The sequence below is a fragment of the Phyllobates terribilis genome, unplaced genomic scaffold (assembly GCF_046119375.1).
Source record: "Phyllobates terribilis strain yellow unplaced genomic scaffold, ASM4611937v1 Scaffold_12__6_contigs__length_324123572, whole genome shotgun sequence".
In the NCBI taxonomy this organism is placed as follows: Eukaryota; Metazoa; Chordata; class Amphibia; order Anura; family Dendrobatidae; genus Phyllobates; species Phyllobates terribilis.
The window spans coordinates 229,995,229-230,010,326 of NW_027362772.1; the positions used below are offsets into that span (position 1 = coordinate 229,995,229).

The window sequence follows — 15,098 nt, forward strand, 5'->3', positions numbered from 1 at the left end:
CATTAATATTTAGTAGATCCTCCTTTTGCAAAAATAACAGCCTCTAGTCGCTTCCTGTAGCTTTTAATGAGTTCCTGGATCCTGGATGAAGGTATTTTTGACCATTCCTCTTTACGAAACAATTCCAGTTCTGTTAAGTTTGATGGTCGCCGAGCATGGACAGCCCTCTTCAAATGATCCCACAGATGTTCAATGATATTCAGGTCTGGGGACTGGGATGGCCATTCCAGAACATTGTAATTGTTCCTCTGCATGAATGCCTGAGTAGATTTGGAGCGGTGTTTTGGATCATTGTCTTGCTGAAAGATCCATCCCCTGTGTAAATTCAACTTTATCACTGATTCTTGAACATTATTGCCAAGAATCTGCTGATACTGAGTGGAATCCATTCGTCCCTCAACTTTAACAAGATTCCCAGTGCCGGCATTGGCCACACAGCCCCAAAGCATGATGGAACCTCCACCAAATTTTACTGTGGGTAGCAAGTGTTTTTCTTGGAATGCTGTGTTTTTTTGCCGCCATGCATAACGCCTTTTTGTATGACCAAACAACTCAATCTTGGTTTCATCAGTCCACAGGACCTTCTTCCAAAATGAAATTGGCTTCTCCAAATGTGCTTTTGCATACCTCAGCCGACTCTGTTTGTGGCGTGCTTGCAGAAACGGCTTCTTTCGCATCACTCTCCCATACAGCTTCTCCTTGTGCAAAGTGCGTTGTATAGTTGACCGATGCACAGTGACACCATCTGCAGCAAGTTGATGCTGTAGCTCTCTGGAGGTGGTCTGAGGATTGTCCTTGACTGATCTCACCATTCTTCTTCTCTGCCTTTCTGATGTTTTTCTTGGCCTGCCACTTCTGGCCTTAACAAGAACTGTCCCTGTGTTCTTCCATTTCCTTACTATGTTCCTCACAGTGGAAACTGACAGGTTAAATCGCTGAGACAGCTTTTTGTATCCTTCCCCTGAACAACTATGTTTAATAATCTTTGTTTACAGATCATTTGACAGTTGTTTTGAGGAGCCATGATGCCACTCTTCAGAGGAGATTCAAACAGGAGAACAACTTGCAAGAGGCCACTTTAAGTAGCTTTTCTCATGATTGCATACACCTGGCTATGAAGTTCAAAGCTCAATGAGGTTACAAAACCAAAAAAAGCGCTTTAGTAAGTCAGTAAAAAGTAGGTAGGAGTATTTAAAACAAGAAAATGATAAGGGTGCCCATACTTATGCACCTGTCAAATTTTGTTTGAATGCAGATTGCACATTTTCTGTTAGTACAATAAACCTCATTTCAAGGCAGAAACATTACTGTGTCCAACAGTTATTACATATATCAAACTGAAATAGCTGTTGCAAAAACACCAATTTTTATAAAACATTAAGCTTAAGATTAATAGGGGTGCCCAAACTTTTTCATATGACTGTAGATCTGCATGGCAATGTGTCAGGAACTGGAGTCCCTTGCAATCGCAAAGGTTTCTTCATGCTGTTAGGAGGAGGAAGCCCCTTTATCATATATATGGTACTAACAGCAATAAACATCTTTAAAGGGGTCATATGAAACTTATATTGATTTTAATCCTAAATGTCACTCTATTTATTTTAATAATCTAATAGTTTTTTATAATATGGTTTCATTTAAAAGTCTCTGCCCTTTCCTTTCTAATCAAACTACTTTATTTTTATTTTTTTTCACCTATTTCCATTTTGATGACGCTTCATTTCAGAATTCCTAGTGCATGTTGGGATACTCAAACAGGAGTGGGGCAGAGTCTGCGTTCATCAGTGACGTTCGTTTCAAGGGCTGGACTAGTCCTTGCTGTACCGAGCATGTGTCGGCTGTCAATTCCAATGTATGCTCAATACAAGCTCCCTTATCACTGTACGATATTCTTTTCAATCCGCAATGACAATGCACTCCCTCGCTGGCACTAACGAGAAGTCACAAGCCGGCAAGAGAGCGCACTGTCAGTGCACATTGTAAGGAGAGAACAAGGCAAGTAGAGACCGGCCACACTCCCAAAAATGACGTCTGTTTCAGGGGCGGGGCTGGTCTTTGCTGTTTTTGCTTGCCGTGTTCTCTCCTTACAATGCGCGCTGACAGTGCACTCTATTGCCGGCTAGTGACTTCTCATTAGAACCAGCGAGGGAGGGCACTGTCACTGTGCACTTGGAAGAATATTGCACAGTAAGAAGGAAACTCGTACTGAGCATACATCGGAATTGACAACCAGACACTTCGTTTCAGGGTGGGGACAGAGGCTGTGGCAGTGACCATAACCTCAGGTACCTGATGACATCATGTTGGAGTATCCCAGCCTGCACTAGAGATTCTCAAACAAAGCATCATCAAAATAAAAATAGGTAAAATAAAAATAAATAAAGTAGTTAGAGAGGGAACGGTAGGGACTTTTTAATTAAACCACATTAGAAAAACTATTATATTATTAAGATAAATAGACATTTAGGATGAAAATCATTATCAGTTTCGGACCACCCCTTTAATAGGATAGCAGATCCTTTCTTGGACAGAGAGAGATAGTACAGAAAATGAATGGTCCTGACTCTAGAATGTGTTTCCATTTTATATAAAATTTCCATTAAACAAATCTTTGCTAAACTTGTAACTTCCCACATCCTACAGTACTTTTTCTATGACCACACTACACTGACAATAAGACCCAATACAAGGTACAATCTCCATTAAGAGACAAGTAAGCAAGAAATAAATCAGGTTATTACAAGAAGCACAGAGGAGATTAATAATCGGAGATTAATAATCAAACATCAGCCAAAAAGAGGCAAGATGTGTCTTTAAGGATCAACTTAAGTCAGAAATTAAAAGTCACCAAGCAGAGCCATAGTCTCTCCCTAGGGGGCAGTATTATTGTAGCCATGTCCTTCTTGCTCTTCTTGGAAGTACATAAACAGTTATTATGCAATAGGTGGCGACACTGAGCCCAGAACAAAAGGTGAAAAAGCAGTTGCAATAGTAATACTATTTTTGAAAATTTCTTTACTATTCAATGTCTAAACTTTTTTTGTAAAGGTGTTAAAATTGACGTTGAACTATCTTATGTCCTTTTGCATCCCCATGATAACAGGGAGGAGAAAACATTCTGTTTATTGTGATGCTGCAGTTGGGCAGTGTCGTACTTTAGTGCATTTGTCCCTTACTTGGTACGATATTGGTAGGACATTAGTAGGATAGACAGAAATGTAAAAAAAGAAGGGAACTTGACAGCAGGATCTGACTACACAGAGTTTGTTTGTTGTCTGTTACCATGGAGATGCATAGTCTACAGCATTGTAGAAACAAAACGGTAGAAAAGTTTTGCTGTGGACCTCCTGCACAGTTGCTTCATTTTTCATTTTATAGATATTGAGTGAAGGAATAGAAAATAAGGTTTTGTGATGGTGTACACAGCTTTTTAATTGTTTTTTTTTCCAAAATACAGAATTAACAAATTACTTAAATATAATATTCCAAAGTATACAAGATTAAAATCATCTGGAATCTACAGAAATTTTGACTTTATAACATCAACCGGCCTTCGAAATGAAAATGTTGTATCCAAAACTTACTTCCTGTGGAGTTAGAGGAGCGTCGCTGCATGGACCTTGAGATGGAAGCCTCGGTTGGCAGGGGAGGTGGAGGCGGCGGGTAACACAGGTTTTCTGGAAGAGGTGGGGGAATTGGAGGTGGTGGTATATTCCCCATGGGTTTTTTATCAGAGGCGTTACCATTGTGCACACTTTCATTTGCGAGAAGAGAACCCTTAGACAAAGAGAGAATCAAACACATCAATCACGACAGCTCAGAATACTTTAGACATTTTTAAATCACATGTAATTCAAAAATATAAAAAAAAATATTTTTGAATGGCCCCAAAAATATGATTATAAAGCCACCTAATAAATTAATTACCCCTAATTGTCCAGGACTGTTGAAGACATAAAATGGGCATTAAACCAGGTCCTTCCATATATATAAAGCTACCGGCTATTGCTGATGTATAACTTGAACCTCCTGGGCTCCAATGCAGAATGGTGTTTTGGCATTTGGCCTCCTCTCAAGCTCCAGAGCCCAAGTGCAATTGCAACCTCAGCACCTTCTATAACTAAACCTTGTGCTTATTGCTTGTATGTTTTCATGCAATTTTTTTTTTTTTTATGACTTGATCTATTGATTCTTCATAGCTCACGCTGTTATTATGTAGCTATTCTGAGGGCTTCATTCATATCTATTCACATTTCTCATTTCATTGCTTTCTATTAATCAAAAACATTTGATGGTATTTTTTAACAAATACTTTCCAATGAGAAGTTTTTTTTTTTAAAAAATGCTAATTATTCACCAACGTACCTCCTCACTGTGTGCCATCTTTCTATGGTCCGAGGGTGCTTCTGATGTGTTCTGCCCTATGTACTTATAGTAATCGCCGGTGCTGGGCTTTTTATTGAAGTTTCTTGACTTTCTGCAAGAGTCAGCCCTCCGAAGTCCTTCTGGACTGCCTTCACGGGACGTCAACTGTAAAATCAAGAGAAAGCTGACGAGCTTGTGTGACTGGAGAGAAGTAAGACAACGTAACACATCCAGCTATATAGTTTATGCTCAGCAATAATAATCTTTTTATTTATATAGGGCCAACATATTCTGCAGCGCTTTACAATTCAGACAATTGTCAGACGTTATGGGCACTGTCCCAATCACAATCTAGACTCCCTATCAGTATGTATTGGATTTTGGCTGTTGGAGCTGAAAAGAGGACATCGGTAAACCGCGCGCCGATTTTGAAGCTTTTTTTTAAGCTTTTTTCACTGTTTTTAGAACATAAACAATAAGAACATGGAAGAGTCCAGGAGCCATTTGGTGAGCTGCATATCCTGCTACATGTTCACAGACTTACCAGTGGAAAAGCCAAACTTCACATGCCAGAAATGCAAGCTTGTGTCCCTGTTGGAGGAAAAGTTGCGAAATCTAGAAGAGAGGTTAACTACCTTGAAAATCATTAAGGAAGGTGAAGAGTTCTTAGACAGAGCAGAATTATCTCTTCATGATTCAGAAAGAGAAGAAATTCGAACTGCACCTGACGAAATAGAGGAATGGAAGCATGTGACCCACAGAAGCAGGAGGATCGAGAGGCAGTCAGTACCCATACTGCTCAGGAACCACTACCAGGCTCTCACGCAGGAGAACCATGAAGAAATACGGCAAAATAAGACTTTGCCAGCAATGAATAACCTTGTAAGCCCTCAGAATCCTCCTGGATGGAGAAAGAAGAATGTTGTGAAGAAAAAACGGAGAGTAGTGGTCATGGGGGATTCCCTGTTAAGAGGAACAGAGGCCGCTATCTGCAGACCAGACATAACCTCAAGAGAAATGTGCTGTCTTCCAGGAGCAAAAATTAAAGATGTGTCTGACAGGATATCAAGACTCTTCAGACCTACAGATCACTACCCATTCCTGCTAATACATGTGGGGACAAATGACACCGCAAGATAGGACCTGGAAACCATCTGCAGTGACTTTGAAGACTTAGGCAAGAAAGTGAAAGAATTGGGAGCGCAGGTGGTCTTCTCATCCATCCTCCCAGTGGATGGCCATGGAACAATGAGGTGGAATAAGATTCTACAGGTGAACAACTGGCTACGTCGATGGTGCCGTCAACAAGGATTTGGATTTCTGGATCACGGAATGAATTACCTATACGATGGACTACTTGCTAGAGATGGGGTGCACCTTACGAAGACTGGAAAACATGTATTTGGAAGGCCAGAAAAAGCCATACAGCTGACAAATACCATTGAGATCTCTGCTACTGGAAGTGGAAAGGAAGAACAAAGACAAAACAATTTAAACAATAAAAATATGGGAGGAAGAGAAACCAATTACAAACTAAAATGTTTTTATACAAATGCACAAAGCATGGGCAACAAACAAGGAGAATTGGAACTACTAATGCAGGAAAAGGAATATGATGTCATTGGAATCACTGAAACTTGGTGGGACGATACACATGATTGGAATAAAAGGCTAAAAGGATACAACTTATTTGCAAGAAACAGACTTGATAAACGAGGAGGAGGTGTTGCATTGTATGTTAGAAAAGCGTATATCTGCACAGAGATTGAAGCTTCAGAGACTGGGAGTTCTGTGGAAACTGTTTGGGTAAGAATACAAGGAGAGAACAACGGAAAGGACACCATTGTAGGCATTTACTACAGGCCACCTGGGCAAGCTGAAGATATGGATGAACTCTTTATGTATCAAATGACCAAGTTCTCCAAAAAATATGACGTAGTGGTCATGGGAGATTTCAACTATCCAGACATTTGTTGGGAATCTCTCTCAAGTAAAACTAACAGGTCAAGCAAATTCTTATCCTCTCTTGCTGACAACTTTATCTTCCAAAAGGTAGGGGAGCAAACAAGGGGATCTGCTACTTTGGATCTAATCCTTATAAACAGGGAGGAAATGGTTGAGGAGGTAAAGGTGGCTGGGACCCTAGGAGGCAGCGATCATGCTATTATAGAATTTTGGATAACTAGAGGAGGAAGACATGTGAAGACTCAAACTTCAAGGTTAGATTTTAGAAAGGCAGATTTTAAGAGACTCAGAAAGAGAATAGGAGCGATCCAATGGCTGGATGTCCTTAAGGACAAAAATGTCCAGGAAGGATGGGAAATTTTTAAAAATGAGATTCTCAAAGCACAATCGTTAACAATCCCGAAAAGTAGGAAGAATGGGAAGCATTTAAGGAAACCAGGATGGATGAACACAGAACTTAAACACATGCTAAAAAGAAAGAAAGAAATGTTTATTAAATGGAAAGAGGGAGGCATATCTAAAGAAGATTATAATGCAGTCTTCAGATCCTGCAGGGCACGTATCAGGTTAGCTAAAGCTGACAATGAATTAAGGCTTGCAAGAGATGTCAAAAGCAATAAAAAAGTAAAAGAAAAGTCAAAGATGCTATAGGATTTTTACAGGATGAAAATGGAGAAATGGTAAGAGAGGATGTTGAGAAGGCTGAACTTTTTAATTCCTATTTTACATCTGTTTTCTCTCAGAAAGAAAATGTAACATCAACTGATCTTCACTGTCCTTTTAAAGGAATAGAGGAATCCAAGTTATCTGTAAACAGAAAGATTGTGAGGGAATATTTAGCTAACATAAATGAGTTCAAGTCTCCAGGTCCAGATGAATTACACCCCAGAGTACTGAAGGAGATCGTAGAAGAAATTTTAGAACCACTCTCCATAATCTTTGAAAATTCTTGGAGAACAGGAGAAGTCCCAGAAGACTGGAGAAGAGCAAATGTTGTTCCTATCTTGAAAAAGTGGAAGAAGGTGGACCCAGGGAACTATAGGCCGGTGAGTCTGACTTCTATACCAGGAAAGATCTTTGAACAAATTATTAAACAACATGTATGTAAGTACATGGATAAGAATGAAGTGATTAACCAGAGTCAGCATGGGTTTGTAACTAACAAGTCATGTCAGACTAACTTAATTTCCTTCTATGACAGAATCACTGACTGGGTGGATCAGGGAAATGCTGTAGATATAGTATATTTTGACTTCAGCAAAGCATTTGACAAAGTATCTCACACCATCCTTATTGAAAAAATGACCAAGTATGCAATGGACCAGGCAACTGTTAGGTGGATTCATAACTGGCTTAGTGATCGGACTCAAAGGGTGGTTGTAAATGGCTTCACATCCAGCTGGATGAATGTCTCAAGTGGGGTACCACAGGGCTCCGTCCTGGGACCTGTATTGTTCAACATCTTTATCAATGATTTAGATGAAGGAATTGAGGGTAAACTGATTAAATTTGCTAATGACACAAAGCTAGGAGGGATAGCTAATACTAGAGAAGAGAGAGAGAGGATTCAAAAAGACCTAAATAAACTGGAGCAGTGGGCAGCAACCAACAGAATGGTTTTTAACAGGGAAAAATGCAAAGTACTACATCTGGGCAATAAAAATGAAAAAAGCATATACAGAATGGGAGGAATAGAGCTAAGCAACAGTACATGTGAAAAAGACTTAGGTATACTAATAGATCATAGACTGAACATGAGTCAACAGTGTGATGCAGCAGCAAAAAAGGCAAATACAATTCTGGGATGTATTAACAGAAGCATACAGTCTAGATCACGTGAAGTCATTATCGGTCTTTACTCCTCTTTGGTCAGACCTCATCTGGAATACTGTGTACAGTTTTGGGCACCACATTTTAAAAAAGACATAGACAAACTGGAGCAAGTTCAGAGAAGAGCGACCAGAATGGTGACTGGTCTGCAAACCATGTCCTATGAGGAACGGTTGCAGGATTTGGGAATGTTTAGCTTGCAAAAAAGAAGACTGAGAGGAGACTTAATAGCTGTCTACAAATATGTCAAGGGCTGTCACATTGTAGAAGGATCATCTTTATTCTCATTTGCACAAGGAAAGACTAGAAGCAATGGGATGAAACTAAATGGGAGGAGACACAGATTAGATATTAGAAAAAACTTTTTGACAGTTAGGGTGATTAATGAGTGGAACAGGCTGCCACGAGAGGTGGTGAGTTCCCCTTCAATGGACGTCTTCAAACAGAGGCTGGACAGACATCTGTCTGAGATGATCTAGTGAATCCTGTTTTGAGCAGGGGGTTGGACCAGATGACCCAGGAGGTCCCTTCCAACTCTACCATTCTATGATTCTATGTCTTTGGAGTGTGGGAGGAAACCAGAGGAAGCCCACGCAAACATGGGGAGAACATACATACTTGCAGATGTTGTCCTTGGTGGGATTTGAACCCAGGACCCCAGCGCTACAATGCTACAGTGCTAACCACTGAGCCAACGTGCTGCCCGCAATAAACCATTTAGGAATGCAAAACCACTATAGTTGTGTGTATCATCAAATTTCAGTTACTTAAATCCATCAATGATTCCAGAAATTGGTTTGTCATCCATAGGATTAGATTTCCACATTGCACCCAGACTGCCTGTACATATCTTTATGCTCCTAAGTCAACCTAGGCTGGGCTTCCATATATTAGTTGTGTCCAGCCAATATGCTTTACGTCTACCTAAACTGGATACAACTGATGACAAAGTTGGGCACTAGTTGTGCATCCATAACTGACTGGAAAAACCAGGGCTGTGGAGTCGGAGTCGGTATAAAATGGACCAACTCCAACAATATATAATAAATTGGGTACAGTAGTTCAATGCAGGATGTGCTGTAAATGTTTTGATAAGAATTTGGAAAAGTTATGAAATGTCCTATAAATGTCTGTTCTGTTCCTGATCTAAGGATCTCGGCTGATCTAAGGATCTTTTAGTTGAGATGAATCTGTCATGCACTTTATGTACACGCTCAGTAGTGAGGCAGGGCGGTAGAGTTGGAGTCGTGGAGTCGGAAGTCAGGGAAATTGAGGAGTTGGAGTCAGTGTCCATTTTTGTGGAGTCGGAGTTCGAGTCGGTATAAAATGGACAGACTCCTAAAATATATAATAAATTGGAACAGTAGTACAATGCAGGATGTGCAGTAAATGTTTTCATAAGAATTTGGCGAAATTATGAAATGTCCTATAAATGTCTGTTCTGTTCCTGATCTAAGGATCTCGGCTTTTAGTTGAGATGAATCTGTGCTGCACTTTACGTGCATGCTGAGTAGTGAGGCCATGCTGTGGAGTCAGAGTTGGAGTCGGAAGTCAGGGAAATTGAGGAGTCGGAGTCGGTGGTTTGGCTTACCGACTCCGCAGCTCTGGGAAAAACAATACATGTAATGTTTTTTGTTCATGATATAGGACCAATGAGATCAGCTATACTGGTATCAATTTCCCTCTGGTGTTTTACTACTATATCATAGAGAAAAAAACAATAGATGGCCAAATATATGGAAATGAGACCCTACAGTTATTGAAAGGTTTGCAAACAATACAATAATCAGAGGTGTCCTACTACTTTGCCCATAGCCACAGCTTTCAGATGTAATCTGTGTAAGAAGCTGGAACAAAGTGTTCAATTGTCATGCAGCGCCTCCAAAGGAGCAGTAAAGCATTACACAGTTTCTATTCAAATCTATGGGCTGAGTCCTCCAAAGAAACAAACTAAATACAGGTGCATCTCACTAAATTAGAATATCATCAAAAAGTGAAACTCATATATTATATAAAGTCATTACACACAGAGGTATCTATTTCAAGTGTTTATTTCTGTTAATATTGATGATTATGGCTTACAGCCAATGAAAACACTAAACTCATTATCTCAGTAAATTAGAATAATTAACAAAAAACACCTGCAAAGGCTTCCTCGGCGTTTAAAAGGGTCCCTTAGTCTGTTTCAGTAGGATCCACAACCATGGGGAAGACTGCTGACTTGACAGATATCCAGAAGGCAGTCATTGACACACTCCACAAGGTCCCAGAGTCTGGAGGAAGAATGGAGAAGCCACAATCCAAGCAGCTTGAGGTCTAGTGTGAAGTCTCCACAATCAGTGATGGTTTGGGGAGCCATGTCATCTGCTGGTGCAGGTCCACTGTGTTTTATCAAGACCAAAGTCAGCGCAGCCATCTACCAGGAAATTTTAGAGCACTTCATGCTTCCCTCTGCCGACAAGCTTTTTGGAAATGGAAATGTCACTCTCCAGCAGGACTTGGCCCCTGTTCACACTGTCAAAAGTACCAATACCTGGTTTACAAACAACAGTATCACTGTGCTTGATTGGCCAGCAAACTCGCCTGACCTTAACCCCATAGACAATCTATTATAGAGAATCTATGGGGTATTGTCAAGAGGAAGATGAGAGACACCAGACCCAACAATGCAGACGAGCTGAAGGCTGCTATCAAAGCAACCTGGGCTTCCATAACAGCTCAGCAGTGCCACAGGCTGATCGCCTCCATGCCACGCCGCATTGATGCAGTAATTGATGCAAAAGGAGCCATGACCAAGTATTGAGTGCATTTACTGAACATACATTTCAGTAGGCCAACATTTCGGATTTTAAAATTATTTTTCAAGCCGTTGTTATAAAGTATTCTAATTTACTGAGATAATGACTTTTGTGTTTTCATTGGCTGTAAGTCATAATCATCAACATTAACAGAAAATAAACACTTGAAATAGATCCCTCTGTGTGTAATGACTCTATATAATATAGGAGTTTAACTTTTTGTATTGAAGAACTGAAATAAATTAACTTTTTGATGATATTCTAATTTTGTGAGATGCACCTGTAACTTATTGGGAAGGTATTAAGTTACCAGTACGTTTTTGGAAATCAGTAACAAGAAGAAACGTGTAACCCTTTAGGTAGTTCATATGAAGACATGAGGAGCACAAAAACTCCTAAAATATTGCACACAGTGAGGAATTGATTATATAGGTATCATCCATCATCATAAATTAAAATAATTTTACTTCCATCCCAGGATCTCATTATAATAATGAAAATGTAATAAGAAGAAAAATGATCTTGCTCATGATTTCACATAACATTGTGGACCGCAGTGGGGCCCAATAATAGAGTTTCAAGAGGCTTCAAGAACCTTTAATATTTTTTTTACTGTCATATTAAGACATAATTCTCCTTTTCTTCACTCTTGCTTAACTATGTTAGCATGATGACCAGAGAGTTCCCTGGTAAATCAATAATTATTGATAAGATTGCCTGTAATAGGTGGAACGACAAGAATGGATGCCAGAAAGTCCCGTATGTTATCTGCTGTGAACAAATCACGTCTTCATAGTTATAACTTGAGACATCACGTATCAGACAGGGTTGCCAACTTGATTTTTTAATTTTTTCTGGACAGCGTATAAAAAAAATAACGGACAGTCAATATTTTTTACAGAGACGGCATGAAACCATAATAAATCATTAAGATTTTAAGTGATACATGTCTACAGCCCATAATTTTTATATGAAGACATCAGTTGAATTCACTGGAAATGGATGATAATTACAGTCATAATAATAATTTATAAATGTTTCTCCACCTTCTAAAAAATCAAGGACGCAGCAATTTTTTTACGGACAGGGAAAAAAAGTGGACTGCCAAGGAATTTGTGGACGGTTGGCAACCTTGGTATAGGATCTAGATGACAAACAGTCAGGGCCATGAACCCAAATAAGAGTCCATATTGGATGTAGACTGGTCAATTCTTGCCATAAAAATATCCATAAACCTCTGATGGAAAGAAAGTAAGTAGGTATGTGCATGGCTTTCTGGAAGACACAGACAGAAGAGGCCCCTTTGCAAAAAACAATATATGGGCCCTTTGAAGTCCAAGAGCTCCTCATAATGCACAATTGGTGGTGGAAATTGGTCCTCTTACCTCTTGGGCCCCCGTGCAACCTCATAGGTTGCACCAATGATATCTCTGCTCCTGACATGGCTTAATATAGATCAATGCTCAATTTTTTACTTAGATTTGTGGCGTCATGGACAAAACAGGTTTCCATCGGTCCATAGTCCAGTAGCAGGGGATTTACACCGCTCTATCCGATGCTTGCAACTTCACATAATAATCTCAGGCTTATTTCTGCCATAAAAACCCGGCTTTCGCACTCCCGTTGCTTCCAGGAACATTTAATGAGTGTTATAACCAAGAGCACATGTATCACACACTACACCCTTCTACATTGGGTAGCCCGTCCTGTTTGGTGAGCTTTTCAGATCGGCAGCTGAGTTTTTATTGGTCTTGTTCATAATAACTTCTAATTCACTATGTAAGATCTAATAGAGCTAAAATTGGGTGAACTCACTCATCGGAAAGTCTTCATCCCATGACAATGTCCAGAGATGTACCTTGGCTTTACTTCTCATGTGGAAGCAATTCAGTGTGCAGCCCTGTATCCAAGGCAAGGTTTTTGGCACTGCCCTCCTGCACCCATCACTTAGAGAACATATATTTTGTCGGTCCAGGATCTCAAAGAAATATCTGCAAAAAGTCCACAAACAACCATGTGCCCTTTGTAATAATAGCGTCTTCTTATGTGGCAAAGGGGCAGGTGCGACTGCTACTTCAGCACCCCATAAAGCTACGCCCCTGCACTCAGCTACTACTGTGCAATGTCGAATTAAAAGCCCCCATTCCTGCTCATTCCTGTCTATGGAGACTGAATGGCACAACGTTGGATTTCATGCAACTTCCGTCAATGGGTGGAGCGAACATGGCTAAATGACTAATTATAGGGGATGTCCAAATACTTATGGCCATGCAATATAAAATTACCGGTAATTTTCTGAGGTGGAAATGTACTTCAAAAACCGAGGTTAATGCAATAACTATGTATATCAGGGGTGGGCAATTAATTTTAATTTTCCTGATGGGCCACATGAGAGACCGTGATTGATGTGGAGGGCTGAAACAAAAGGCTGAAATTAATTCTGCTCAATATTAATTTACTAAATTATAATTATTTTATATTAATATTAATTGTATTACTTAACATTCAGCAGAATTAACTATGTTAACATCTCCCTATATACAGTATAAGTCCCCACAGTCCCCTATACACAGCAGGAGCCTCCACACAGTCCCTAATATACAGTATGGTATGAATCAACACACTGCTCCCCTGTATACAGTATGAGGCCCCCTATATACAGTATGAGCCTCCAAAAAGCCAACCTATATACTGTATATAGTATGAGCCCCCACATAGTCCCCTATACACAGCATGAGCCCCCACACAGCCAACTTATATATATTATGAGCCCCCACTCTCCCAGCACTCTGCTCCGGTCTACGCTGTGTGCAATGACGCTCTGCACAGCACACGTGATGTAGTGAAGTCATCGCGCCTGCTGTCTCAGTCGCACATGCTGGATGGTGGAAGAAGGAGCCAGTGGCTCCCTCCTTCTCCACAATATTCACCACTCATAGCGGTGACGTCAGAACGGAGTGAGGCCTCATAGTGCGACTCCTGGACCACTGCTTTCAACCCTTCAGCTGTCTCAGTCAGGTCTGGTATCAGGGCCGGCGTAAGCACCGGGCGCACACGGGCAAGTGCCGGGGCCCTGGACCATCAGAAGGGCCCACTCGCTGCCGGGGCCCGTGCCGCTTCCCTGGCATCTGTGCAGGACCGCTGGTGCTGCTTGATTGCGGGCACTCCGCAAGACATGGCCACGTGCAGTGCGCTGTGTGGCTGTGTCTGATAGTAAAGACGTGGTAGGGGCATCACTACACCTTTAATTGTGCTTGCGTACTGTGTGCATGTGTGCGTGAATGTCTGCGTACTGTGTGTGCGTGCATGTCTGCGTACTGTGTGCTGTGTGTGCATGTCTGAGTATTGTGTGCATGTCTGAGTACTGTGTGCGTGTGTGTGCATGTCTGAGTACTGTGTGCATGCATGTCTGCGTACTGTATGCATGTGTGCGTGCATGTGTGCGTACTGTATGCATGTGTGCGTGCATGTCAGCGTACTGTATGCTTGTGTGCGTGCATTTCTACGTACTGTGTGCATGTCTGCGGAATGTGTGCATGTATTTCTGCGCACTGTGTGCATGTGTGTATGCATGTCTGCGTACTGTGTGCGTGCATGTCTGAGTACATATGTACATGCATGTCTGCGTACTGTGTGCATGCATGTCTGCGTACGGTGTGCATGTGTGCGTGCATGTCTGCGTACTGTGTGCATGTGTGCGTGCATGTCTGCGTACTGTGTTCATGTGTGTGTATGTCTGCGTACTGTGTGCATGTGTGTGTGCATGTCTGCGTACTGTGTGCATGTGTGCGTGCATGTCTGCGTACTGTGTGCATGTGTGTGTGCATGTCTGCATACTGTGTGCATGTGTGTGTATGTCTGCGTACTGTGTGCATGTGTCTGTGCATGTCTGCGTACTGTGTGCTTGTGTGTGTGTATGTTTGCGTACTGCGTGCATGTGTGCGTGCATGTCTGCGTACTGTGTGCTTGTGTGTGTGTGTTTGCGTACTGCGTGCATGTGTGTGTGCATGTCTGCGTACTGTGTGCATGTGTGTGTGCATGTCTGCGTACTGTGTGCATGCATGTCTGCATACTGTGTGTATGTGTGCATATGTGAAGGATGAGGCCCTGTGTTGTATATCTATATTTCTCCACCGTATC

At 41.1% G+C, this 15,098-nt stretch overlaps 1 protein-coding gene across 2 annotated transcripts in view; it reads right to left on the reverse strand.

Moving 5' to 3' along the window:
* Positions 1–15,098, reverse strand: part of LOC141172452 (espin-like) — a 343,391-nt gene that overhangs the window by 75,123 nt on the left and 253,170 nt on the right. For both annotated transcript variants that reach the window (XM_073656689.1, XM_073656688.1), the window contains exons 8-9: positions 4,366–4,530; positions 3,585–3,777 (exon numbers count right to left, since the gene is read on the reverse strand). In XM_073656689.1, coding sequence (XP_073512790.1) covers positions 3,585–3,777; positions 4,366–4,530 — 358 coding nt within the window. The remainder of the gene's footprint in view (positions 1–3,584; positions 3,778–4,365; positions 4,531–15,098) is intronic.